The sequence below is a fragment of the Oncorhynchus mykiss genome, chromosome 19 (genome assembly GCF_057628025.1).
Source record: "Oncorhynchus mykiss isolate SJ-2025 chromosome 19, ASM5762802v1, whole genome shotgun sequence".
Taxonomy (NCBI): domain Eukaryota; kingdom Metazoa; phylum Chordata; class Actinopteri; order Salmoniformes; family Salmonidae; genus Oncorhynchus; species Oncorhynchus mykiss.
Window position 1 is genome coordinate 22,976,326 of NC_143040.1, and position 27,371 is coordinate 23,003,696.

General features: G+C 44.6%; 1 protein-coding gene across 19 annotated transcripts in view; it reads left to right on the plus strand.

The window, feature by feature from the left end:
- LOC110498654 (teneurin-3) overlaps positions 1-27,371 on the plus strand; it is a 439,962-nt gene that overhangs the window by 294,694 nt on the left and 117,897 nt on the right. For 10 of the 19 annotated variants that reach the window (XM_090210459.1, XM_090210461.1, XM_090210462.1 and 7 more), the window contains one exon: positions 18,916-19,154. In XM_090210459.1, the coding sequence (XP_090066585.1) occupies positions 18,916-19,154 (239 nt within the window). Of the gene's footprint in view, positions 1-16,967; positions 17,067-18,915; positions 19,155-27,371 lie in introns of all 19 variants that reach the window. The other 9 variants (XM_090210457.1, XM_090210460.1, XM_036954327.2 and 6 more) reach the window with 1 other exon arrangement.

Below are 27,371 nucleotides of genomic sequence, written 5' to 3' on the forward strand. Positions count from 1 at the left end.
GTATTATTATGTGGCTGGGTGAGCCTAGTTTGGCCTCAGACAGAAGGTCGAGGGCACGCTGGGTGTTTGGACACCAGAGTTTAGACACACTGTGTTTGGGAAAAAGTTTTTTTTCTTCTATATATTTCCCATTTGAGTCCATAAGTAGTACAATCTGTGTCTTGTGTTTGTCCTCAGTGGGTGTGGGGGGGTTGTCAAAAGGGCTATCAGGGTGGCTGACAGGGGGGGTGCTCAGAGGGGGTGAGAGCCTCTGGGCTTGGGGTTCTTCATTTGTCTGTTCTGCTGTGATTTCGACTCTATGGTCAGGGTCTGGTGTGGACTGTTCTGCTGTGGTGTCGACTCTATGTTCAGGGTCTGGTGTGGACTGTTCTGCTGTGGTGTCGAGACTTTTGTTGGGTGCTGAAGTGGGCTGTTCTGCTGGCTTCTCTGTGGGGGTGGCCACCTCTCTAGTGGGTTGTTCTCTGTCACACGCCGTCCCCATCAACTTCTCCTCCATCCCCCTCAACCTCTCCTCCACCAGCAGTCTGATACTCTCCTCTAGTGCTCTGTTCTGCTCCTCTTTCTCCTGTTGTATTTGTCTCACCACTGTCCAAAGTGCAGATATGTCTCTGTCCACCTCCAGCTCTCCGGGTCTGGTTAAGGGGCTGTTGTTGTGCTGGACTGTTGTCTGGGTCTGCGCTGACTGAAGTGTAATCACCTGCTGTTCCAGCTCCACCTGTCTTACCTCCAGCTGGGTGAATTTGTCCTTCATTTCAATGAGGGAGTGGTAATCTGTGCTGGGAGGTTGACTCTCCACTGGGGGTTGCTCATCTGTGGGGTTACATAATGAAGAGGTCTGGTCTGACCCGCTCTGTGTGGGGGTATCATTATCAAGGCAGAGCTTCTCCTGCTGGGCTAATTCTTTGATTAGGTGAAAGTCCAGCTGAAACTGTTTGTGGTTATTCTGTACCATTACTGATCCGGATTTATAGATATTTATATTACTTAACTCAGAGTCCTCGTTATCAAGTATTCTGAGTTTCCACCCCTCGTTAATCCCCCCTCTCGTAACAAAGGGGTAGTGTGCTAATATAGCACTGTGCCATGCCAGGGGATGGTTTGTGTGGAAGATGAGGTTGCTGATGTTCCCATTTTTGTAATAGTCAGCAAAAAGTGTCTCTTGATTTTCCATAAGGAGCTTCTTCTTGTGGTCTTTTCTTGCCTTATCATTCTTTACATGCAAAGGGTACTGTATTTTAATTACCTCTGAACAGCGGGAGGGAGCTTCTAAGGCCTCTCCATTTGGTTGGGGTAGACTGTGTGACTCTCCTGCCATTGTTGGGCTAATGGGCTTTGACACCTCTCACTTGACACGTCAGTGCTAGTTGAAGCTGTATCAAGCTTGGCAGAATTATGTTAGAATTCAGTCCTTATAAAGTAATGTTGTGTATTTTTCTTCTTGGCTTTTGGAAATAAAATATTGTTTCAGACTAAACATTACTCACTCAGTTCCAGGTTGGATGGTGTTTTCAGGTTTCTGTTGTTTTCCAGAGAATTTGCTGTATAGGGTAAAAAATCCTTGGTTGTTGTGAACTTTCCAGGTGATTCCGTAATTCCGTCCAAAATGAGGTTGTAGGTTTTAAGTTTTGATTTGAAGTAGGGGTTATGTTGAAGAGGGTAGAATCCAGTATGTGTTCCTGACAAAAAATCCAAGTTTATCTAACTCCTAACCTATCTTTTTTAAAGAAAATGCTGAAAAATGCAGGAGCTCTGATCCTGACCTCTGCTCTGCTCTGCCTCTTTTCTCTCTCCCTGAACAAGTGTCATGTACTGTCATATTGTGTCTTGTCTCTGTCCTTTCCCTTCACCCTGTCTCCCTCTGCTGGTCGTTGTTAGGTTACCTTTTCTCCCCCTCTTTTCCCCCAGCTGTGCCTTGTCTCCTCCTAACCACCTCGTCACCCCTTTTCCCACCTGTTCCCTTTTTCCCTCTGATTAGGTCCCTATATCTCTCTCTGTTTCTGCTCCTGTCCTTGTCGGATTCTTGTTTGTTTGTTTCTCTCTCTCTGTCTCTCCTCCTCCTCTTGTCCATGCTATCCTCCTGTATGACCTTGGCTGTCCTCCTCATCTCCTATTGACAAAGCAATATGTAGACATCTATTATTAACAAGAGGGGCTTAATGCTCGTGTTACTCCCCCCCCCCCCCCCCCCACCTCCACAGGGAATACAGTTCCACCATGGCAACTGGGCCCAGAGGTGAAGGGGAAAAAACACAACACAGGAATGCAGTGGTCAACTCAAAGCCCCGGTCCAAAACCACACTATGACCCTCAGTGTGTGTGTGTGTGTGTGTGTGTGTGTGTGTGTGTGTGTGTGTGTGTGTGTGTGTGTGTGTGTGTGTGTGTGTGAGAGAGAGAGATCCTCCCTTGCTGTGTGTAGGAAGCCTTTTAACCCAAGCTCTGGCTACAACATGGACAAACACTACAGCACAGAGTACTCACAGTATCAGATTCCCTCTCTCTGCTTTGTAGGCACCTAATTCAACACGTTTGGCTCACACTAGCAGATTTGAGCACCCCCTGTCTGCATCCCAAATGGCACCCTATTCTCTATAATGTCATTCAAAAGTAGTGCACTATAAAGGGAATAGGGTGTGGGGCGGCAGGTAGTCTAGTGGTCAGAGTGTTTGGACTAGTAACCAAAAGGTTGCAAGATCAAATCCCCGAGCTGACGAGGTAACAAGCTGTCGTTCTGCCCCTGAACAAGTGTCATGTACTGTCATATTGTGTCTTGTCTCTGTCCTTTCCCTTCACCCTGTCTCCCTCTGCTGGTCGTTGTTAGGTTACCTTTTCTCCCCCTCTTTTCCCCCAGCTGTGCCTTGTCTCCTCCTAACCACCTCGTCACCCCTTTTCCCACCTGTTCCCTTTTTCCCTCTGATTAGGTCCCTATATCTCTCTCTGTTTCTGCTCCTGTCCTTGTCGGATTCTTGTTTGTTGTGCTTCATGCCTGAGCCAGACTATCGTCATGTTTGCTGTAACCTTGTCCTGTCCTGTCGGAATCTGCCGGTCTATCTGAGCCTACCTATGTTTGGTTATTAAAGAAGCTCTGTTTAAGTTAGTTCGCTTTTGGGTCCTCATTCACTCACCGTAACAGAAGAATCCGACCAAGAATGGACCCAGCGACTTCGGATCCTCTCCACTCTGCCGTTGAGACCCTGGCCACCCAAGTCTCCAACCTCACAGAACAGGTTCACCATCTCTGCCTCGATCCACCGGCCACTTCCAGGGCTCTCGAATCTCCGGAGCCCAGAATCAATAACCCGCCGTGTTACTCTGGGGAGCCTACTGAATGCCGCTCGTTCCTCACCCAGTGTGATATTGTGTTTTCTCTCCAGCCCAACACTTACTCCAGGAGCACTGCTCGTGTCGCCTACGTCATATCTCTCCTTATTGGACGGGCTCGTGAGTGGGGCGCGGCAGTCTGGGAGGCAAGGGCTGAGTGTACTAACCAGTATCAGGACTTTAAGGAGGAGATGATACGGGTTTTTGATCGATCTGTTTTTGGGGAGGAGGCTTCCAGGGCCCTGTCTTCCCTATGTCAAGGTAATCGATCCATAACAGACCACTCTATTGAGTTTCGCACTCTTGCTGCCTCCAGTGGCTGGAACGAGCCGGCTTTGCTCGCTCGTTTTCTGGAGGGTCTCCGCGCAGAGGTAAAGGATGAGATTCTCTCCCGGGAGGTTCCTTCCAGCGTGGATTCCTTGATTGAACTCGCTATTCGCATTGAGCGACGGGTTGATCTTCGTCACCGAGCTCGTGGAAAGGAGCTCGCGTTCTCCGTTGCCCCCCTCTCCGCATCACTACCATCTTCCTCTGCCGGCTCGGGTGCTGAGCCCATGCAGCTGGGAGGTATCCGCATCTCGACTAAGGAGAGGGAACGGAGAATCACCAACCGCCTCTGTCTCTATTGCGGTTCCGCTGGTCATTTTGTCATTTCATGTCCAGTAAAAGGCCAGAGCTCATCAGTAAGCGGAGGGCTACTGGTGAGCGCTACTACTCCTGTCTCTCCTTCAAGATCCTGCACTACCTTGTCGGTCCATCTACGCTGGACCGGTTCGTCAGCTTCCTGCAGTGCCTTAATAGACTCTGGGGCGGAGGGCTGTTTTATGGACGAGACCTGGGCTCGGGAACATGACATTCCTCTCAGACAGTTAAAGGAGCCCACGGCCTTGTTCGCCCTGGATGGTAGTCCTCTCCCCAGGATTCAGCGTGAGACGCTACCTTTAACCCTCACTGTTTCTGGTAATCATAGTGAAACCATTTCTTTTTTAATTTTTCGTTCACCTTTTACACCTGTTGTTTTGGGCCATCCCTGGCTAGTTTGTCATAATCCTTCCATTAATTGGTCTAGTAATTCTATCCTCTCCTGGAACGTCTCTTGTCATGTGAAATGTTTAATGTCTGCTATCCCTCCTGTTTCCTCTGTCTCTTCTTCACAGGAGGAGCCTGGTGATTTGACAGGGGTGCCGGAGGAATATCACGATCTGCGCACGGTGTTCAGTCGGTCCAGGGCCACCTCTCTTCCTCCACACCGGTCGTATGATTGTAGTATTGATCTCCTTCCGGGAACCACCCCCCCCCGGGGTAGACTATACTCTCTGTCGGCTCCCGAACGTAAGGCTCTTGAAGATTATTTGTCTGTAGCTCTTGACGCCGGTACCATAGTCCCCTCCTCCTCTCCCGCCGGAGCGGGGTTTTTTTTTGTCAAGAAGAAGGACGGGTCTCTGCGCCCCTGCATAGATTATCGAGGGCTGAATGACATAACAGTGAAGAATCGTTATCCGCTTCCTCTTATGTCTTCAGCCTTCGAGATCCTGCAGGGAGCCAGGTTTTTCACTAAGTTGGACCTTCGTAACGCTTACCATCTCGTGCGCATCAGGGAGGGGGACGAGTGGAAGACGGCGTTTAACACTCCGTTAGGGCACTTTGAATACCGGGTTCTTCCTTTCGGCCTCGCTAACGCTCCAGCTGTCTTTCAGGCATTAGTCAATGATGTCCTGAGAGACATGCTGAACATCTTTGTTTTCGTTTACCTTGACGATATCCTGATTTTTTCACCGTCACTCCAGATTCATGTTCAGCACGTTCGACGTGTCCTCCAGCGCCTTTTAGAGAATTGTCTTTTTGTGAAGGCTGAGAAGTGCACTTTTCATGCCTCCTCCGTCACATTTCTCGGTTCTGTTATTTCCGCTGAAGGCATTAAGATGGATCCCGCTAAGGTCCAAGCTGTCATTGATTGGCCCGTTCCTAAGTCACGCGTCGAGCTGCAGCGCTTTCTCGGCTTCGCGAACTTCTATCGTCGTTTCATCCGTAATTTCGGTCAGGTGGCAGCTCCTCTCACAGCCCTTACTTCTGTCAAGACGTGCTTTAAATGGTCCGTTTCCGCCCAGGGAGCTTTTGATCTCCTCAAGAATCGTTTTACATCCGCTCCTATCCTTGTTACACCTGACGTCTCTAGACAGTTCGTTGTCGAGGTTGACGCGTCAGAGGTGGGCGTGGGAGCCATTCTTTCTCAGCGCTCCCTCTCTGACGACAAGGTCCACCCATGCGCGTATTTTTCTCATCGCCTGTCGCCGTCGGAACGTAACTATGATGTGGGTAACCGCGAACTGCTCGCCATCCGGTTAGCCCTAGGCGAATGGCGACAGTGGTTGGAGGGGGCGACCGTTCCTTTTGTCGTTTGGACTGACCATAGGAACCTTGAGTACATCCGTTCTGCCAAACGACTTAATGCGCGTCAGGCGCGTTGGGCGCTGTTTTTCGCTCGTTTCGAGTTCGTGATTTCTTATCGTCCGGGCTCTAAGAACACCAAGCCTGATGCTTTGTCTCGTCTCTTCAGTTCTTCAGTAGCCTCCACTGACCCCGAGGGGATTCTCCCTGAGGGGCGTGTTGTCGGGTTGACTGTCTGGGGAATTGAGAGGCAGGTAAAGCAAGCGCTCACTCACACTCCGTCGCCGCGCGCTTGTCCTAGGAACCTTCTTTTCGTTCCCGTTCCTACTCGTCTGGCCGTTCTTCAGTGGGCTCACTCTGCCAAGTTAGCCGGCCACCCTGGCGTTCGGGGTACGCTTGCTTCCATTCGCCAGCGTTTTTGGTGGCCCACCCGGGAGCATGACACGCGTCGTTTCGTGGCTGCTTGTTCGGTCTGCGCGCAGACTAAGTCCGGTAACTCTCCTCCTGCCGGCCGTCTCAGGCCGCTTCCTATTCCCTCTCGACCGTGGTCTCACATCGCCTTAGATTTTGTCACCGGACTGCCTTCGTCAGCGGGGAAGACTGTTATTCTTACGGTTGTCGATAGGTTCTCTAAGGCGGCTCATTTCATTCCCCTTGCTAAGCTTCCTTCTGCTAAAGAGACGGCACAAATCATCATCGAGAATGTTTTCAGAATTCATGGCCTTCCGTCAGACGTCGTTTCGGACAGAGGTCCGCAATTCACGTCTCAATTTTGGAGGGAGTTTTGCCGTTTGATTGGGGCTTCCGTCAGTCTCTCTTCCGGCTTTCACCCCCAGTCTAACGGTCAAGCAGAACGGGCCAATCAGACTATTGGTCGCATCTTACGCAGTCTTTCTTTTCGCAACCCTGCGTCTTGGTCAGAACAGCTCCCCTGGGCAGAATACGCCCACAACTCGCTTCCTTCGTCTGCGACCGGGCTATCTCCTTTTCAGAGTAGCCTCGGGTACCAGCCTCCGCTGTTCTCATCTCAGTTCGCCGAGTCCAGCGTCCCCTCCGCTCAGGCTTTTGTCCAACGTTGCGAGCGCACCTGGAAGAGGGTCAGGTCTGCACTTTGCCGTTATAGGACGCAGACTGTGAGGGCTGCTAATAAGCGTAGAACTAAGAGTCCTAGATATTGTCGCGGTCAGAGAGTTTGGCTCTCCACTCAGAACCTTCCCCTTAAGACGGCTTCTCGCAAGTTGACCCCGCGGTTCATTGGTCCGTTCCGTATTTCTCGGGTCATTAATCCTGTCGCAGTTCGACTTCTTCTTCCGCGATACCTTCGTCGCGTCCACCCGGTCTTCCATGTCTCCTGCATCAAGCCCGTCCTTCGCGCCCCCGCTCGTCTTCCCCCCCCCCCCCCCCATCCTTGTCGAGGGCGCACCCATCTACAGGGTCCGTAGAATTTTGGACATGCGTCCTCGGGGCCGTGGTCACCAGTACCTCGTAGATTGGGAGGGGTACGGTCCTGAGGAGAGGAGTTGGGTTCCCTCTCGGGACGTGCTGGACCGTGCGCTGATCGAGGATTTCCTCCGTTGCCGCCAGGTTTCCTCCTCGAGTGCGCCAGGAGGCGCTCGGTGAGTGGGGGGGTACTGTCATGTACTGTCATATTGTGTCTTGTCTCTGTCCTTTCCCTTCACCCTGTCTCCCTCTGCTGGTCGTTGTTAGGTTACCTTTTCTCCCCCTCTTTTCCCCCAGCTGTGCCTTGTCTCCTCCTAACCACCTCGTCACCCCTTTTCCCACCTGTTCCCTTTTTCCCTCTGATTAGGTCCCTATATCTCTCTCTGTTTCTGCTCCTGTCCTTGTCGGATTCTTGTTTGTTGTGCTTCATGCCTGAGCCAGACTATCGTCATGTTTGCTGTAACCTTGTCCTGTCCTGTCGGAATCTGCCGGTCTATCTGAGCCTACCTATGTTTGGTTATTAAAGAAGCTCTGTTTAAGTTAGTTCGCTTTTGGGTCCTCATTCACTCACCGTAACAACAAGGCAGTTAACCCACTGTTCCTGTCATTGAAAATAAGAATTTGTTCTTAACTGACTTGCCTAGTTAAATAAATACAAATTGGGATGCAGGCTAAATGTGTCTGCATGCAAAGGGAGGTTGTGTTTCATGTGTATACACAATAAGAGCCTGTCAGAAAAATAAACTAAACTGTGAACTCTCTTCATTTGATTTATTTCACCTTTATTTAACCAGGTATTTAACCAGTAGAAAAATAAGTCTATATACGATGTGAGCAAATGAGGTGAGATAAGGGAGGTAAAGGCAAAAAAAAGGTCATGGTGGCGAAGTAAATACAATATAGCAAGTAAAACACTGGAATGGTAGATTTGCGGTGGAATAATGTGTAAAGTAGAAATAAAAATAATGGGGTGCAAAGGAGCAAAATGAATAAATAAATACAGTAGGGGGAGAGGTAGTTGTTTGGGCTAAATTATAGATGGGCTATGTACAGGTGCAGTGATCTGTGAGCTGCTCTGACAGCTGGTGCTTAAAGCTAGTGAGGGAGATATGAGTCTCCAGCTTCAGAGATTTTTGTAGTTTGTTCCAGTCATTGGCAGCAGAGAACTGTAAGGAGAGGCGGCCAAAGGAAGAATTGGTTTTGGGGGTGACAAGTGAGATATACCTGCTGGAACGCGTGCTACAGGTGGGTGCTGCTATGGTGACCAGCGAGCTGAGATAAGGGGGGACTTTACCTAGCAGGGCGTTGTAGATGACCTGGAGCCAGTGGGTTTGGCGACGAGTATGAAGCGAGGGCCAGCCAACGAGAGCATACAGGTCGCAGTGGTGGGTAGTATATGGGGCTTTGGTGACAAAACAGATGGCACTGTGATAGACTGCATCCAATTTATTGAGTAGGATATTGGAGGCTATTTTGTAAATGACATCGCTGAAGTTGAGGATCGGTAGGATGGTCAGTTTTACAAGGGTATGTTTGGCAGCATGAGTGAAGGATGCTTTGTTGCTAAATAGGAAGCCAATTCTATATTTAACTTTGGATTGGAGATGTTTGATGTGAGTCTGTAAGTAGAGTTTACAGTCTAACCAGACACCTAGGTATTTGTAGTTGTCCACATATTCTAAGTCAGAACCGTCCAGAGTAGTGATGTTGGACGGGCGGGCAGGTGCAGGCAGCGATCGGTTAAAGAGCATGCATTTATGTTTACTTGTATTTAAGAGCAATTGTAGGCCACAGAAGGAGAGTTGTATGACATTGAAGCTCGCCTGGAGGTTAGTTAACACAGTGTCCAAAGAAGGGCCAGAGGTACATAATGGTGTCGTCTGTGCAGAGGTGGATCAAAGAATCAGCAGCAGCAAGATCGACATCATTGATGTATTCAGAGAAGAGGGTCGGTCCAAGAATTGAGCCCTGTGGCAACCCCATAGAGACTGCCAATATGCTCTGTGACGGTGGGATTTGATAAATGTTCCCCTTCCACAAACTGAATCGCAAATCAAGCCCATAATTTCTAAACCAGGCATTATTTTTGACATTGAGGCTCAAGAAGAAATGATAAAAGAAAAGTGTAATAATTCAAGGGTAGGAAGTACTCTCCAGGCTTCAACGGTTCTCTTTCTCTTTCAGAGGATGTTGATGAGCAGGTATCATCCCTTTTAAGGTTTTATTGGAAACGTAGTTTAACTACATGTGTGCCGACGAGGAGTATTTTACTACACATCATCTCATCTTACAACATCTTGATCATGTTGGCTCCTTCTGTGAAGTCCTCTTTAAATCTTCTCAACTATGTTGGTCGGCCTGGCAACAAAGTAAATATCCTATATATAAAAACAGAAATATTTTTCGTTATTGACAGCATGAGGTGTACTATTTATTTTTATAAAAACAGTTGACAGATCACATAAAAAAACAGCTGCATCTTTAAGGGAAATAATGACACGTTGTTGTCTTAGAAATGTACCAGAGAAGGCCATTTTCTTTAGGCTTCAGATGCTGTCTCGGGTCTTTAGTCAACTTTCTGCACGACAATATTGCTACATTTTTGTTTGTTTTTTTGACTTCCCTTCCCTCCATCTCAGTTCTTATGTTCTTTTTTGTTGCATCAATGAAGCAATAGTAAAATAATATAGCCAGATATACTTATATAAGTAAATATAGGGTACATTAAAATGATGACAATTACTCACACACTCATGACGCACACACCCTCTCACCACCACCCTCTTACAGAACGGTCTCCATCATAACCTTTTAACTCAATAAGCCCACTTTAACCACCCTCCTCTTCTGTCACCATTACTCCTCTGATTACACCATTACTCCTCTGATTACTATATTGTCACATATTCATTTAATACTGAGGACATAAAGAGAAAATCCCCTGGAGACGAACGCTAACGTTAGCTAGCTCCTTTCACCATAACAATAACATTGAAAAGCCCTGTTGAGGAGACACTATAGCTAACGTTAGCTAACTCCTTTTACTACGACAATTACTTCTAAAGCCCTGTTGAGGAGACACTATAGCTAACGTTAGCTAACTCCTTTTACTACGACAATTACTTCTAAAGCCCTGTTGGGGAGACACTATAGCTAACGTTAGCTAACTCCTTTTACTACGACAATTACTTCTAAAGCTCTGTTGGGGAGACACTATAGCTAACGTTAGCTAACTCCTTTTACTACGACAATTACTTCTAAAGCTCTGTTGAGGAGACACTATAGCTAACGTTAGCTAACTCCTTTTACTACGACAATTACTTCTAAAGCCCTGTTGAGGAGACACTATAGCTAACGTTAGCTAACTCCTTTTACTACGACAATTACTTCTAAAGTCCTGTTGAGGAGACACTATAGCTAACGTTAACTAACTCCTTTTACTACGACAATTACTTCTAAAGCCCTGTTGAGGAGACACTATAGCTAACGTTAGCTAACTCCTTTTACTACGACAATTACTTCTAAAGCCCTGTTGAGGAGACACTATAGCTAACGTTAGCTAACTCCTTTTACTACGACAATTACTTCTAAAGCCCTGTTGAGGAGACACTATAGCTAACGTTAGCTAACTCCTTTTACTACGACAATTACTTCTAAAGCCCTGTTGAGGAGACACTATAGCTAACGTTAACTAACTCCTTTTACTACGACAATTACTTCTAAAGCCCTGTTGAGGAGACACTATAGCTAACGTTAGCTAACTCCTTTTACTACGACAATTACTTCTAAAGCCCTGTTGGGGAGACACTATAGCTAACGTTAGCTAACTCCTTTTACTACGACAATTACTTCTAAAGCTCTGTTGAGGAGACACTATAGCTAACGTTAGCTAACTCCTTTTACTACGACAATTACTTCTAAAGCTCTGTTGAGGAGACACTATAGCTAACGTTAGCTAACTCCTTTTACTACGACAATTACTTCTAAAGCCCTGTTGAGGAGACACTATAGCTAACGTTAGCTAACTCCTTTTACTACGACAATTACTTCTAAAGCCCTGTTGAGGAGACACTATAGCTAACGTTAGCTAACTCCTTTTACTACGACAATTACTTCTAAAGCTCTGTTGAGGAGACACTATAGCTAACGTTAGCTAACTCCTTTTACTACGACAATTACTTCTAAAGCTCTGTTGAGGAGACACTATAGCTAACGTTAACTAACTCCTTTTACTACGACAATTACTTCCAAAGCCCTGTTGGGGAGACACTATAGCTAACATTAGCTAGCGCCTTTCACCAATTACATCTAAAGTCGTGTTGTGTGTTCTAGTGTTCCATCACCTTTGCTACTTCATCTATTGTCTCCTCCTATTGAGATATTGTATAGAGTCTGGTTCCACTCAGTGACGGAGAGCTTCAGTTCTCTCTGAGAGGTTCTAAGAGTCTGTCTTAGAATCTGTGTATGTCACAAACCACTTAACATGGTGGTGCTTGATGCATTCAAAGACCCCTCTCTCTCTCACATCTGCAGATGAATAACTCTCTATACATAAATAGGGTCCTCTCAGCATGGTCAGTGAAAAATAACAAAAGCATTGCTTCTTTATATACCCCGACACACACACACACACACACACACACACACACACACACACACACACACACACACACACACACACACATTTCCACATCTGTGAATCCCAACCACACAACTTCAACTTCTCTAAACATAGCTTCTGAGAGCAAGGAGATGATTCCAAGCAGGGTGTGAACGACAACCCTGATATAGGAAACAAATTTGTGTGTGTGTGTGTCTGTCTGTCTGTGTCTGTGTGTGTCTGTCACTTAAATGTGTCCTTGTTATCCGCCTACCAGAATAGACTGTAATTAAAGCCTTTGCCATAAACCTAATGCTTTATAAACTTCCCCTGCAGAAAGACAATAAACTCCAACAGTGATGAACTGTTCTTTTTGATGACAATATATTGTATTTTACTACACTTTTCATTATGACAGTATATCAACAACAGCTTTTTAATTCAGCAATATCAACCAGGTGAATATTTGAGTGCTATTTGAAATACAAAACGACATCAATACTGATAATACTGTGATGAAAGTCTCTGTAAATGATTTGTGCCGTGTTACAGACGCGCATACAAATCAGAATTGTGACCCATAACTTAACGCCGATAACGCTATATCTCGGCTTCACTGGCTGGAATTCAGTCCGAGTGGCAAGTCTGTACAGCCCAGGGGTTATTTCCTTTAAACACTCAGTGAATATCAGAGAGACAAGCTTTTCATCAAAGACACATCATTCCACTATCCTGTAGCGCAAATGAGAAAGTTAGATCAACACCATTGTAATGGCTTGATCAACTGCTTCTTAAAGTCTCTCATTTTATTGAAAGTATCTCTTACTTGAATTCTTCACACCATATTCCTCCTTAGCTCATAACGCGAGAGAGACGCGCACACACACAGGCACAATCATACGCACACACACACACACACACTCATAGCTCCTCGAGAGAAGAGACAGACAGCCGGCCTATCATATGTACACCGAGGTTAATCTCTTCAGACTAAACACACACCAACTGTGGTATGCCTTTAGCTAACCCACACACACAGCCCCCGACCTCACCAGCCCCAGACTATCTATAGAAACACGAGGAAGGCAATGTTCTCCAGTCCTGTTCGTGAGCCGACTAGCTAATAAAGTTTGTACAAATATTTTACAGCCTGGGGGATTAAATCAATGTTGCCCCCGGTAACATTGTGAGCGATAAGCTATAGCGTCACCATCCCATGAATGCCAATTATGGACATTGGCATATATCCATAGTCCTACAGGAAGGAGCTGACGATACGAGCTAGGTTCTTCACTTTTCCTTTCTTTCATCTGTCACTGGTACTTTTTCAAAGTCAAGCTAGGGTGTCAGACTTCAATGTCTGTGCTCTCCTGCAGCTTTGTGGCTGTCGTCATCGAGATAATACCTTTTGGCTTTCATTTTATTTTCGGTGTTTCTTTGTGGATTACGTAGTACTTTTTTTGTGGATTGATAGTACTTATGTCAGGATAATGAACATGTGAAGTGACGATTTTGGAGAGGGACATAATGAGAGTGGAGAGATTTTGAGTTTTAAATGAGTTGAAAAATGGATGGATGGAAGGGGAGGCCCAGGTGTTTGAGAGCTGTTTTGTGAATGAGAGAGGGATGGGTATAGCATGTCAGAGGTCTGAGTGGAGGACAAGGAGGGATGGAGAGGAAGATGAAGGATAAGTAGATAACATGAGAGAGAGAGAGAGAGAGAGAGAGAGACAGAGAGAGCAGTCGGTATAGAGAAGGGGTGTGTGGGTACTCAAGGGGATTAGGTTAGAGATGGGAGGAGTGTGAAAGGTCTCATTCCGAGGTGATAATCCCTCATCACCCAATCCGTGACTCATTGTCATTCTCACCTGTTGTGTCAGAGGACTGCCTCCCACGCCTGTCTCACACACACACACACACATCATAGACACACAGAGACACATGCATACACACACATCTCATAGACAAACACACACACTCCTTTGCCGCACCATCCCTCCTCTCTACCTCTGGATCAGTTTTCATTAGCCCGGTCTGCAACTCAACACCTAGATTTCACGACAACTATGATTCCCCCGCCCCTTTATTTTCTCAAAGTAGCTCAGCCTCTTGTCTTTTCTCTGAGCCTGCCATGTTGCATTAACTTCCCTTCAATGTAATGTATATGCTCTGGGGGAAAAACGAGGTGATATGCGTAGCTAACCTGCTAGTTCTAGCTATTGTACAGTATGGCCGCATGTTAGTACTAACATGTCTTCTCTATTAAATATATTTTTTTTACCTTTATTTAACTAGGCAAGTCAGTTAAGAACAAATTCTTATTTTCAATGATGGCCTAGGAACAGTGGGTTAACTGCCTGTTCAGGGGCAGAACAACAGATTTGTACCTTGTCAGCTTGGGGATTTGAACTTGCAACCTTCCGGTTACTAGCCCAACGCTCTAACCACTAGGCTACCCTGCCGCCTCTATAGCCTCACGCTAATGCTAATATTGCTTTTCTATCCTCCTGCTAATGTTCACATAGCATCCATATGTCCCAATGCTAACACTAACATTAGCGTGTTTAAGACCTCAATGCTAACATAGCTTATTTATGGCCTCATGCTAATGCTAACAAACTGTTTAGTCTCTATGGCCTTGTGGTAACGCTTATTTATATATGTCAACATGCTAACGCTAAGATTATTGTCTCTATGGCCACATGCTAATGTTAGCGTCTCTCTCCTCAGCCCATTGTTGGAGAGCTCTGGAGATGTGGAAGGGGATATGGGGGGGATTAGCATAGTAATGCTGCTCAGCGTCAGGCCACCTCCAGTCAATTAACAATGGTGGCCCCCGCCACATGCGTGCCTTTGCTCTTGCAGTCGCTCTACAAATCCCTTATGCCAAAGGAAACTGGTTGCGGCTGGCCCACTATCAAAGCACTGAGAAACCCTTTTGGCCCCGTAGTGTAGGTATCGGGCACAGAGATGCTATCTAAAGGATAGAGCAATTATATCTATCCTCTGTTGCCGTTTGATTTCAATACTCATGGAAGAAGTCATTGAACTTTGTCTAGATTTTATTATCATTGTCAGGTTTTTTTAATCCGAATATTTAATTATAGTTTCAAAACGTTTTTAAATCCAGCCACGTTTCCATGTAGACTTCGTCTCTATCTTTTCACTGATACGAGCGAACAAAGATAATGTTTTGGTTGAAAGGAGCCTTTTGAACTGGATAAGGTAGCTAAATTCAATTAAAAAGTATCACCATTTCTTCCCATAAACGCAGAATCCGTTTTCATTGGAATTAATTGTCTTTTTAATTAGGAGATTGATAAGAACGCTCACATTGTTTTTTAAACAAACATATTCGATTTCCCATTTGAGGTATGACTTTTTCTCTAAATACCTCTCTCTCACTTTTCCACAAAATGAAATATGAAAGACATCATTGGAATGTGTTGCACATAAGACATACCTGGCAATTTGATAAGGTCATAAATAATACTGAAGTGCCTATCGCATATCCAATGTAGTGTATGTATGGGTAATATAAAGTCTAAGAAGACAAATGGGTATTAAACACACACACACACACACACACACACACACACAGACACACACACACACACACACACACACACACACACACACACACACACACACACACACACACACACACACTCTCATTCCCTCTCTGTCTCTCTGAGTCAAACACCCTGGGGAGCTAAATGCTTTACAGTACGCTAAAACAATGTGTGAACGCTATAAGAATGTAAAATACTAGGGTGAGGAAAACCAACAGCCAAACAAACGAGCTTCACTGACTATACCGTTTTAGACGAACATTTTATACCTGTAGGACACCGTACTTTAGTGTTACACCAATCTGGAAATAGCAAACTAAATAAAACTTGATTTAAAGTGGATCTAAATCTATACAAGGAAACAATACAAGGAAATGCAGTATCTGAGTAAGCGCTTTTCAACACACACTCTTTTCAACACACACTCCCTCGGGGGTGTGACGTGACGTTGGAGTGGTGCTTTGCGGTGAGATGGGAGAGGAGAGAGCAGTTCTATCTCCATTTGGCCAGGTCAGTAGGGTCAGTCTGGGCTGGAGGGCTACATTGCCATGACGCACAGGTCACTAAGGTCAGGGTATGTGTGGTCAAGACTTATAACTGGACAATTCATCAGAGAGAGAGAGAGAGAGAGAGAGTGAAAGAGTTTTAAGTTCACATGCATAAGTACAGTGAAATGCTTAACTTGCAAGTCCTACCCAACAGTGCAGTGATCTGTATCAAATGGGATAACTAATACAAATATTTAAACATGTAACTAGAGAAATAGAGAGACTTATTATCCCTCTAATAACATATAAAATACTAATACTATTGTTCTGGTTTGGCTCCAATATCTTTTATTGTCTGTTCTTACCACTAGTACAGGGAAAGAGAGAGAGAGGCGAGGGGTATGTAAGAGCCTATAGCAGGGTTATATAACAGGGTTATCCACAACTCAATTGAACACATTGACTCTGCCAGCGTGGCCTTAAACAGCCTGCTTTATGGAGGGAATAAAAGACTCTCCTCCATCTCTGATCGCACCGCCACTGTCTCTTTTCATCATCACACATTTATCTATCCCCCTCTCCTCTCCTCCACTGTCTCTTTTCATCTATCCCCCTCTCCTCTCCTCCACTGCCGCTGTGGAAATGGAGGGAGGAGGTGGAAGAGAAGTGAAGATGAAAAATACACAAAGAGAAATGAAATTCGAATGTGTCACTTCTCTGGATCGAGGGCTTCGGCTTGTATATTGAGTGTGCGTGTGTGCGTGTGTGTGTGTGTGTGTGTGTGTAGGTAGGTGTGCCTGTGTGCATGCTCAGGTGGCTGAGTGTGTGCTTTTGGGACCTAATTAGAGTGTGTGTCCTTACGCAACTGCGTGTGCCCGTGCGTGCGTGCGCGCGCGTGTGTGTGTTCTTCCAACCCTGCATGCTGTGTGTGTCTGTGTGACACCTGTCTGCCAGACAGGTCCACACAGGGGGACCATCTCCCCATCGCTCTGTGTGTGTCGACATGTCTGGCTGCCAAAACTAATAACGTCGGCAATAACACTGATCTCCTCAAGTCTTCCCTTCTCTCTAATTGTGTTGTATACTAATACACTTTGATTAAACACACACACGCTTCTCTAATTGTGTTATGTCTCTGGTATCTCCATCTCCCTCATGTAGAAAATTAGCAAAGCAAGCCGTTCTGGAAAACGGGCATGACAACCTGATAGAGATGGATGTGTTCCCTCCCGCGTGCCACGAAGGTGCCTATGGGGATGGGTACGTGCCTCCATCTCAGTCTCTCCGAGTGTCCATCCCCTCCGCTTGTCGTCCTCCTCTACGCATGTGTAACCCCTGGCAACACTGAGCCGAATACAAGCACACACACAGAGGGATTAGCATCACGCACAAGTCCAATCCCATGTACATTTGTTTTCCACAACTTTATTGGGGACACACTATAAGACAAGACACTGGGTCGAAAGCATGCCTTGGGGTCGTATTGTAACGCTATTGGGATGCAAGCCTTTGTACCTACCAACCCTCTCACATAGATTCCCTCAGTCTTATCCCGGACTTCACCCAGTGTGTCACAGCAGCAAGACGTTACCATGTAATGGGATGGAAGGCTCAGTGTTGTCTGGCTGGTTCTAGAGCTAGAATCAGCTCTGTTTGTCCCATTGTCTGATGTCTCCATGCTTGTTTCTTGTCCGTGTGCTTGTCTAAAGCAAGACAAAAGACACTATTAAACCAGTCCTGTTTTGGAGCATTGCTTACCTTGGCTGTCTGTTTGCTAATCCAGATTGGGCTTTGGCATGGTTGTTAAGTGACAAAAGGGGGGGAGAGGAAGCTTACATTTGAAAAACATACAGGGATGGGTTTGTCAGTTCTGGCCCGCACTTAGTTGGGTTGTAGTTGTTTTCGGTGAAGGAGAGCTACTTCCTCGAGGAAGGAGCAAACTAAATTGAGGACGGACACGTCACCTCTGAGGGATTTTTAAAGGGTTAAGTAAACACTTCCCTGGTTTTAATATCCATTCTTTCTGCTACTCTGACACTTATCCCTGTCCATCGGGGTGTGGATCTACAACTTCAAATCCTCTCTCTCTCTCTCTCTCTCTCTCTCTCTCTCTCTCTCTCTCTCTCTCTCTCTCTCTCTCTCTCACTCACTCACTCACTCACTCACTCACTCACTCACTCACTCACTCACTCACTCACTCACTCACTCACTCACTCACTCACTCACTCACATACTCATACTCATACTCATACTCATACTCATACTCATACTCAATGTTCCATGTACTGAGATCTACTTCACAATCAGAGAAACAGCTTTACCTGCATGTGGTGTATGCTTGTGTGTGTGAGGGTGTGCGAGCACACACCACACTCACGCACATACTCTCATTCTCATGCACACACACAAACAAGGGCATTCACGCACCCTCTCTCTCACACACACACACACACACACACACACACACACAGTAAAGCACCCTCAAACACACTCCAGGGTCTGATTGGAAACTAGAGTGAAGCCCTCTGTCCTCTGGCTTGCTCCCTGGTTCAATCAATGAGCAGTGACACACACACACACACACACACACAGTCTCCAGTAGAAACACACACTAATTAATTTGATTAAAATAGCTGACCTTGGTAATTACCTCAAGCCAGCTGGTCTCTTAGGTAATCCTACTTGTACTGCAGGAAGGGTATTTTTTATTTAAAAAATACAACCGCAGTCCTTGTATGTCTTTCCATAACATTTTTGGAATGCTCTGTCTGTTCCGTGTTCATATGCTTCCTGTTTTAGACTTCACAGGCCTTCAAGTGTTTGTTTGTTGTTAGTTTAAACTAAGTGTCTCGTTCATTTGCTACTGTAGCTGTTACTTTGTTTGTTTTAAACGGGAACCTCAGAAACCTGGTCCCAGATCTGTTTATGCGATCTTATCAAAGAATGACCATTATACAGGAGTTGGGTATACAGCACAGACAGATCTGGGACCAGGCTAGAAATGTGTAGCCGATGTAGATCCATTCCATCTCCTACTTTGTCCAGTCTCCATTCTCACCCTCCTTCTCCCTCCCTCTCTTTCTTTCTCCTCTCCTCTCCTCTTCTCCAGGCACTTCCTCTTCAAGACAGGCACCGGCACGACCCCTCTGTTCAGCACGGCTACTCCAGGCTACACCATGGCAACGGGCTCCGTCTATTCGCCGCCCACGCGGCCCCTACCCAGAAACACCCTCTCCCGCTCCGCCTTCAAGTTCAAGAAGTCCTCCAAGTACTGCTCCTGGAGATGCACTGCTCTCAGCGCCGTGGGACTGTCCATCCTGCTGTCTGTCCTGCTCTGCTATTGCATAGGTAGGATAGTACTGCTACAGTGTATGCACCTACACACACACTCACTCTGTAGCGGATACCTTATACAGATGTAGGATCTTAATTTGAACAGTCTTTTGTTACTGCGAATTTTCCTGAATGCAGATGAGCTACATGATTGACAAATTCACTGATAACATTAAGAGTATTGCACTTTTTATGTAGCCTTTTTCAGTCAAAATGATGGGCTAAATGTAAAAATCCTGTTGCTGCAGGATTATTTTTCTGCGACAATACTGGTCAAATTAAGATCTAACATATGTAGGTAACCGTTGGATCAGCTGTGAAAGTCATTTGGGTAACCATTCAGTAACCATCGCACACTGTAAGGTTACCTCAGGTGACAAACTCCAATGTTTTAAAACCACACTCCCCCAAATCTAGCATCTACCACATCAAACGGGTACATAAGGTTTAGACAAAGCAGTAACCAACCACAGCTGTCTATCGCTGAGGCCCCAGGGCTCTTCCGCTTTGCTTTAGTTTACATTCCTTCGACAGCGCTGTAAATGCCAATCTGATAGCGATAGCATTTCTTATCACTGACATTGGACACGCTCAGCCTTAAACAAGCACAGTGATTGCTCAGGTCTTTGATTATAAACCCTGAATAGTTTCAGTTTCCAGCTGGCGTGGAGGAGTATTGTTGACACACACACGCACACACACACACACACACACACACACACAGGAGTGTGTTGCCACAGTACCCCGATGCCTCTATCCAGTTGTTGTGACTAGCTGTGATAGATAGCAAATGCAGCAGCTATTGCTCATAGAATGTGTGTGTGTGTGAGAGAGGGAGGGAGGGAGGGAGAAATCTGACTGTATTAGTATTCACCATGCACTACATTCAGCTATAGCGGGAAGGAACTCTCTGCCCCCTCATCCACTCTGTTGGATCTCTGCTGTAGAGAGAGACAAATCACATGTTGTTTATCACAGGCTTCATAAACCACAGGTGTAGACCAACAGTGAAATGCTCACTTTACAGGCCCTTCCCAACAACGCAGAGAGAAAGAAAATAGAGAAATAATAGTAATTATACAAGTAATAATAGATACACATAATAGATAACGTGACTATTTACACGGGGTACCAGTACCAGTCTATATGCAGGGGTACGAGGTAATTGAGGTAGATATCTACATATAACTAAGAATAAAGTAACAGATAGTAAACAGTACCAGTCTATATGCAGGGGTACGAGGTAATTGAGGTAGATATCTACATATAACTAAGAATAAAGTGACAGATAGTAAACAGTACCAGTTGATATGCAGGGGTACGAGGTAATTGAGGTAGATATCTACATATAACTAAGAATAAAGTGACAGATAGTAAACAGTACCAGTTGATATGTAGGGGTACGAGGTAATTGAGGTAGATATCTACATAAAACTAAGAATAAAGTAACAGATAGTAAACAGTACCAGTTGATATGTAGGGGTATGAGGTAATTGAGGTAGATATCTACATATAACTAAGAATAAAGTGACAGATAGTAAACAGTACCAGTTGATATGCAGGGGTACGAGGTAATTGAGGTAGATATCTACATATAACTAAGAATAAAGTAACAGATAGTAAACAGTACCAGTTGATATGTAGGGGTACGAGGTAATTGAGGTAGATATCTACATATAACTAAGAATAAAGTAACAGATAGTAAACAGTACCAGTTGATATGTAGGGGTACGAGGTAATTGAGGTAGATATCTACATATAACTAAGAATAAAGTGACAGATAGTAAACAGTAGCAGTTGATATGCAGGGGTACGAGATAATTGAGGTCGATATCTACATATAACTAAGAATAAAGTAACAGATAGTAAACAGTACCAGTTGATATGTAGGGGTACGAGGTAATTGAGGTCGATATCTACATATAACTAAGAATAAAGTAACAGATAGTAAACAGTACCAGTTGATATGTAGGGGTACGAGGTAATTGAGGTAGATATCTACATATAACTAAGAATAAAGTAACAGATAGTAAACAGTACCAGTTGATATGTAGGGGTACGAGGTAATTGAGGTAGATATCTACATATAACAAAGACTAATGTAACAGATAGTAAACAGTAGCAGCAGCATATGTGATGAGTAACAAAAAAAGTTAGTGCAGAAAGGGCCAATGCATATAGTCTGGGTAGCTATTTAACTATTTAGCAGTCGTATGGCTTGGGGGTAGAAGCTGTTCAGGGACATGGTTGGTTCCAGACTTGGTGGATCGGTACCGCTTGCCGAGGGAGAGAGAAATGGAGGGAAATTAATCATGTTGATTCAAACACACTCGATAACTGGAGCTAGATAACTGGACTCTCTCTTGCGCCTGCAGACACACACACACAGTGGGTAGGAACAGTAAGCCCAGTTGACCGTTTGTAGTAGTCAGTCCAGAGTGATGGATCTAGCCCTGCAGCTGTCCAGAACAGAACAGGAAGCCCTCACACCTCAGTGTGGACTATAGAGCTGTGAGACTTAGAGACCGACTAGATGGACGCTGCCATGTTACCTGTCTGCTGTCCACTTAGCAGCACTTGAGCAGAACCCCCCCCCCTTCTCTCTCTCTGTCAATACAGAGGCTAATGGGCCTCTGGGCCTGTCCGTCACTCAGATAGTGTGAAGGAGGACACACTCGTGTGGAGGACACACACGCACACACACACATAAGTGCATGCAGTGCTCTCTCTTTCTTACACACACACACACACACACACACACACACACACACACACACACACACACACACACACACACACACACACACACACACATACAGTTGAAGTCAGAAGTTTACAATGGACAATGACCCCAAGCATACTTTCGAAGTTGTGGCAAAATGGCTTAAGGACAACAAAGTCAAGGTATTGGAGTGGCCATCACGAAACCCTGACATCAATCCTATAGAAAATGTGTGGGCAGAACTGAAAAAGCGTGTGCGAGCAAGGAGGCTTACAAACCTGACTCAGTTACACCAGCTCTGTCAGGAGGAATGGGCCAAAATTCACCCAACCTATTGTGGGAAGCTTGTGGAAGGCTACTTGAAATCTTTGACCTAAGTTAAACAATTTCAAGGCAATGCTACCAAATACTAATTGAGTGTATGTAAACTTCTGACACACTGGGAATGTAATGAAAGAAACAAAAGCTGAAATAAATCATTCTCTGACATTCCACATTCTTAAAATGAAGTGGTGATCCTAACTGAACTAAGACAGGGCATTTTTACTAGGATTAAATGTCAGGAAAACTTTTGTGAAAACTGAGTTTAAATGTATTTGTCTAAGGTGCATGTAAACTTGTACACTAGAACTCACAGAATACAAACCCAAATGCCTTCACATCCGCTATTCTGAACCGCCAGTGATTCACATAACCTCATCCTCACCAAGGAAGAAACATTATTATTTTGTCATGCTGCCCAGTAGGCTTGAAATGAAGGAAGAAAGACCCTGAATGACCTGTTCAGTGCAGCGACAACAACACGTTCTCTTCCTACCAGAAAGCTAATGATGGAATCCAACCCAGCAGGAAATGGTTGCTGTGTCAGTGGGGTGTCAGCGGGCTGTGTATGTGTGTGTCCGTGCGTGCAGTGGCGTGCATACACACTCCACCCCAGCGCCAATCATTCCAACATTTATGTCCGGACCAGAACCACAGTAGGGCGCCCCGCCAACCAAAGCTAAGTTATGGTAAAATATGGAGAGCTAATCTCTACGGCTCCCTGTAGGGGACAATCATTACCATCCACCCTCAGATTGAGTTTCTCTGTAGCCTTTTATCTGAATACGTCGGCTTTGGCGGAGGACACTGTTGTCTTTCCACAAACCTCATTATGTGTTTCTGTAGTGAGAAACACACATGCTTACTCAGTGGTCGCCTCATACGGAGTCAGTCCTGATAATGAGGTGAAAGAACCTTAATGAAGAATTCATGAGACCATGAACACAGTTATGAGGAGATTTGCGACACACACACACTAAACACACACACACTAACTTTACAACACACACACACACACACTAACAAACACTAACTTTAAAACACACACACACACTAACATACACTAACTTTAAAACACACACAGACACTAGCACACACTAACTTTAAAACACACACACTAACACACACTAACTTTAAAACACACACACTAAACACACACACACTAACTTTACAACACACACACACTAACAAACACTAACTTTAAAACACACACACACACACACACACTAACAAACACTAACTTTAAAACACACACAGACACTAGCACACACTAACTTTAAAACACACACACTAACACACACTAACTTTAAAACACACACACACTAACACACACTAACAAACACTAACTTTAAAACACACACACACACTAACACACACTCACTTTAAAACACACACACATTCACACACACTAATTTTAAAACGCACACACACTAACACACACTAACTTTAAAACACGCACACACACACACTAACTTTAAAACACACTAACACACACTAACTTTAGAACACACACACACACTAATTTTAAAACACGCACACACACACTAATTTTAAAACACGCACACACACACTAACTTTAGAACACACACACACACTAACTTTAAAACACACACACTAACACACACTAACTTTAAAACACACACACTAACACACACTAACTTTAAAACACACACACACTAACTTTAGAACACACACACACACTAACACACACTAACTTTAGAACACACACACTAACACACACTAACTTTAAAACACACACACTAACTTTAAAACACACACACACTAACACAAAGTAACATTAAAACTCACACACTAACTTTAAAACACACACACACTAACTTTAAAACACACACACACTAACTTTAAAACACACACACACACACTAATACACACTAACTTTAAAACACACACACACTAACACAAACTAACATTAAAACACACACACTAACTTTAAAACACACACACACTAACTTTAAAACACACACACACACTAACACACACTAACTTTAAAACACACACACACACTTAAAGATGAACTCTCTAACGTGTGTATCACAAGCCTAAAGTGGTCGGTTTTTGTGTACTACGTCATCCAATTGTTATGCAATATGTTACGAATTTTGCAATTTGTATGATATGTTACAAGTTAAATTTGGGCAATATGTTACGAATTTTGCAATTTGTATGATATGTTACAAGTTAAATTTGGGCAATATGTTACGAATTTTGCAATTTGTATGATATGTTACAAGTTACATTTGGGCAATATGTTAGGAATTTGTTGTGCTTAAGATCCCAGAGTGCAGCTTTAATTTGACTAACTTATTTCAAGCATGTATTATATTATGGCTCAACTTTATGGCCTGATAATGAAAACACTTTGCACACACACGTGCGTATGTATGTGTGTGTGTGTGTGTGTGTGTGCAAAGTGTTTTCATTATCAGGCCATAAAGTTGACAACGTGTGTGTGTGTGTGTGTGTGTGTGCAAAGTGTTTTCATTATCATTACCGTGTGTGTGTGTGTGTGTGTGTGTGTTTGTGAGTGTGTGTGTGCAAAGTGTTTTCATTACCGTGAGTGTGTGTGTGTGCAAAGTGTAAATAAATGTAACAAATTTAACACCAACACCAACCTTGTATGGTACTTCGGCACAGAGGACTATGACTTTCCTGTCACCAAATGCTGGTAGCTTTAAGGTTGAGGAGTAGCAATAGACAGTATATTAGAGCCTGTCATGAATGACCACTCAACACACTCTGACAGTGGCTGATTCTCAAATGACACCCTATTGCTTATGTAGTGCACTGCTTTTGACCAGGGCCCGTAGGGCCCAATGTAGTGCACTATGTAGGGAATAGGTGCCATTTGGGACATAGTGAGAGACTCATAAGGCATGTATTTCTCTGTGTAGCTGTGTTAGTGGAGAATAGAGACTCATAAGGCATGTATTTCTCTCTGTAGCTGTGTTAGTGGAGAATAGAGACTCATAAGGCATGTATTTCTCTGTGTAGCTGTGTTAGTGGAGAATAGAGACTCATAAGGCATGTATTTCTCTCTGTAGCTGTGTTAGTGGAGAATAGAGACTCATAAGGCATGTATTTCTCTCTGTAGCTGTGTTAGTGGAGAATAGAGACTCATAAAGCATGTATTTCTCTCTGTAGCTGTGTTAGTGGAGAATAGAGACTCATAAAGCATGTATTTCTCTCTGTAGCTGTGTTAGTGGAGAATAGAGACTCATAAAGCATGTATTTCTCTCTGTAGCTGTGTTAGTGGAGAATAGAGACTCATAAAGCATGTATTTCTCTCTGTAGCTGTGTTAGGGGAGAATAGCAGGTATCTGTGATCCAATATCCTGTCTGCTCAGTCTATACATGTCCACACAGCAACCAAGGAGAGCGACACACACACACACACAAACATACAGACACAAACACCCACAAACACACATACACACAAACATACACACACACACAAACACACGCAAACATACACACACAGACACTCACACACACAGAGATTTTTCTTATCTCTACACGAACATGCTTTCACGTCTTTCTTTACGTCTCTCACACACTATATTTCTCTGTCCCTCTCTCTCTCTCCCTCCTTCTCTTTCTCTCTCTCTCCCTCCCTCCCTCACTCTACATCTCTCTCACACTCTCCCCATCCCTCTCTGCCAACCTGCTCTTAATTATTTAAGACCCCACTTGGATGGATGGAAAAGGTTGATGGTAGTTAGGCCAACACACACACACACACACACACACACACACACACACACACACACACACACATACACACACGTCTTAAGTCCATCCCCTTGTTATACAGTGCTACTGTAGGTAAAGGGATGTTTGGGGTTAACACCTGGAGATGCCAAATAGACGGTAGGGGTCTTGTTCTGAACACTTTTCCTCTCCCCCTTCTCTATTTCCTCCACTCTCTATCTTATCCTCCCCTCTCTCTCTCTCTCTCTCTCTCTCTCTCTCATCCCTCTCTGTCTCATCCCTCCCTCTCTCTCTCCCCCCTCTGTCTCATCCCTCCCTCTCTCTCTCCCCCCTCTCTTTCTCTCTCTCTCTCCCCCCACCCCTGAAAACACTCTCGTCCTCCCCAGCCACCCATAAATACTGCATTGCTTTTCACATATACAGAGGAACACTTTCAGACACATTGGATTTACAAAGAGACCTGGGAGGAAAGATATCACTTTTACTGGTTATGTCATCAGTTGTGTAACTGAGAGATAGATGGGAGAGAAATGCATGACTTCTTCCTATCATGGCCTACTTTTAAATGCAACATTTAGATGCTAGACTATTTTATGCTAGGAGTGAGTTCCTATTTCTCGCTCTGTTTCACCTTTGTTCTTTCTTTCTCACTGAATAGGATAGTTCATTGTTGTATTTAAAAAAAAAAATCAAATAAACATTTGATTGTGTTCGAATATTTTACCGGGCTGTGTTGCTTTGGGGACATTTTATTTTCGGGTGAAAAACAAATTCAGGACTGACAACAACACAAACGCATGAATAGTGCAAAAGGAGGACAGCAACACGGTGTGCTTCAAACACTTGAGAATGGACCAATCAGAACTGGGTATGATTTGTGAAAGGTGCTGAAATCAATTGTGGCCTTGAACCTCCCTGGAGAAGTTTACATGATTGTTGTTGTGGTTGTGGTTGTGGTTGTTGTGGTTTTGGAGGTTGTTTTGGTTGTCGTTGTGGTTGTTGTTTTGGTTGTTATGGTTGTGGTGGTGTTTGTTGTGGTTGTTGTTGTTGTTATTGTGATTGTTTGAGAGTGTAAGGAACATGGCAGAGGGATGGGCTAACAAATAGAGCAGACCATCAGTAGTTGCATTTGGCCTCCCTAGACACTAATAGAAAGCATGGTCTGTCAAAAGCATCTGCTTTCTCCTTGTGGGTACTATGATTGACACGTATACACAGACAGCTCTTACACACAGGCAAGCAGGCAGACAGGCAGGCAGGCAGACAGGCAGACAGGCAGACAGACAGGTCTGTGTACATGTGTGTGCCAATTCCCACCTGTCTCTCCCTCACACACCAGCTCTCCTTATCTCCCATTCACTCTTCACTATCTTCACCTGGGGCCATGCAGACCCATCTGCAACAACAGATGCACACACACCACCAAAAAACACATACACACACACACACACACACGCTTT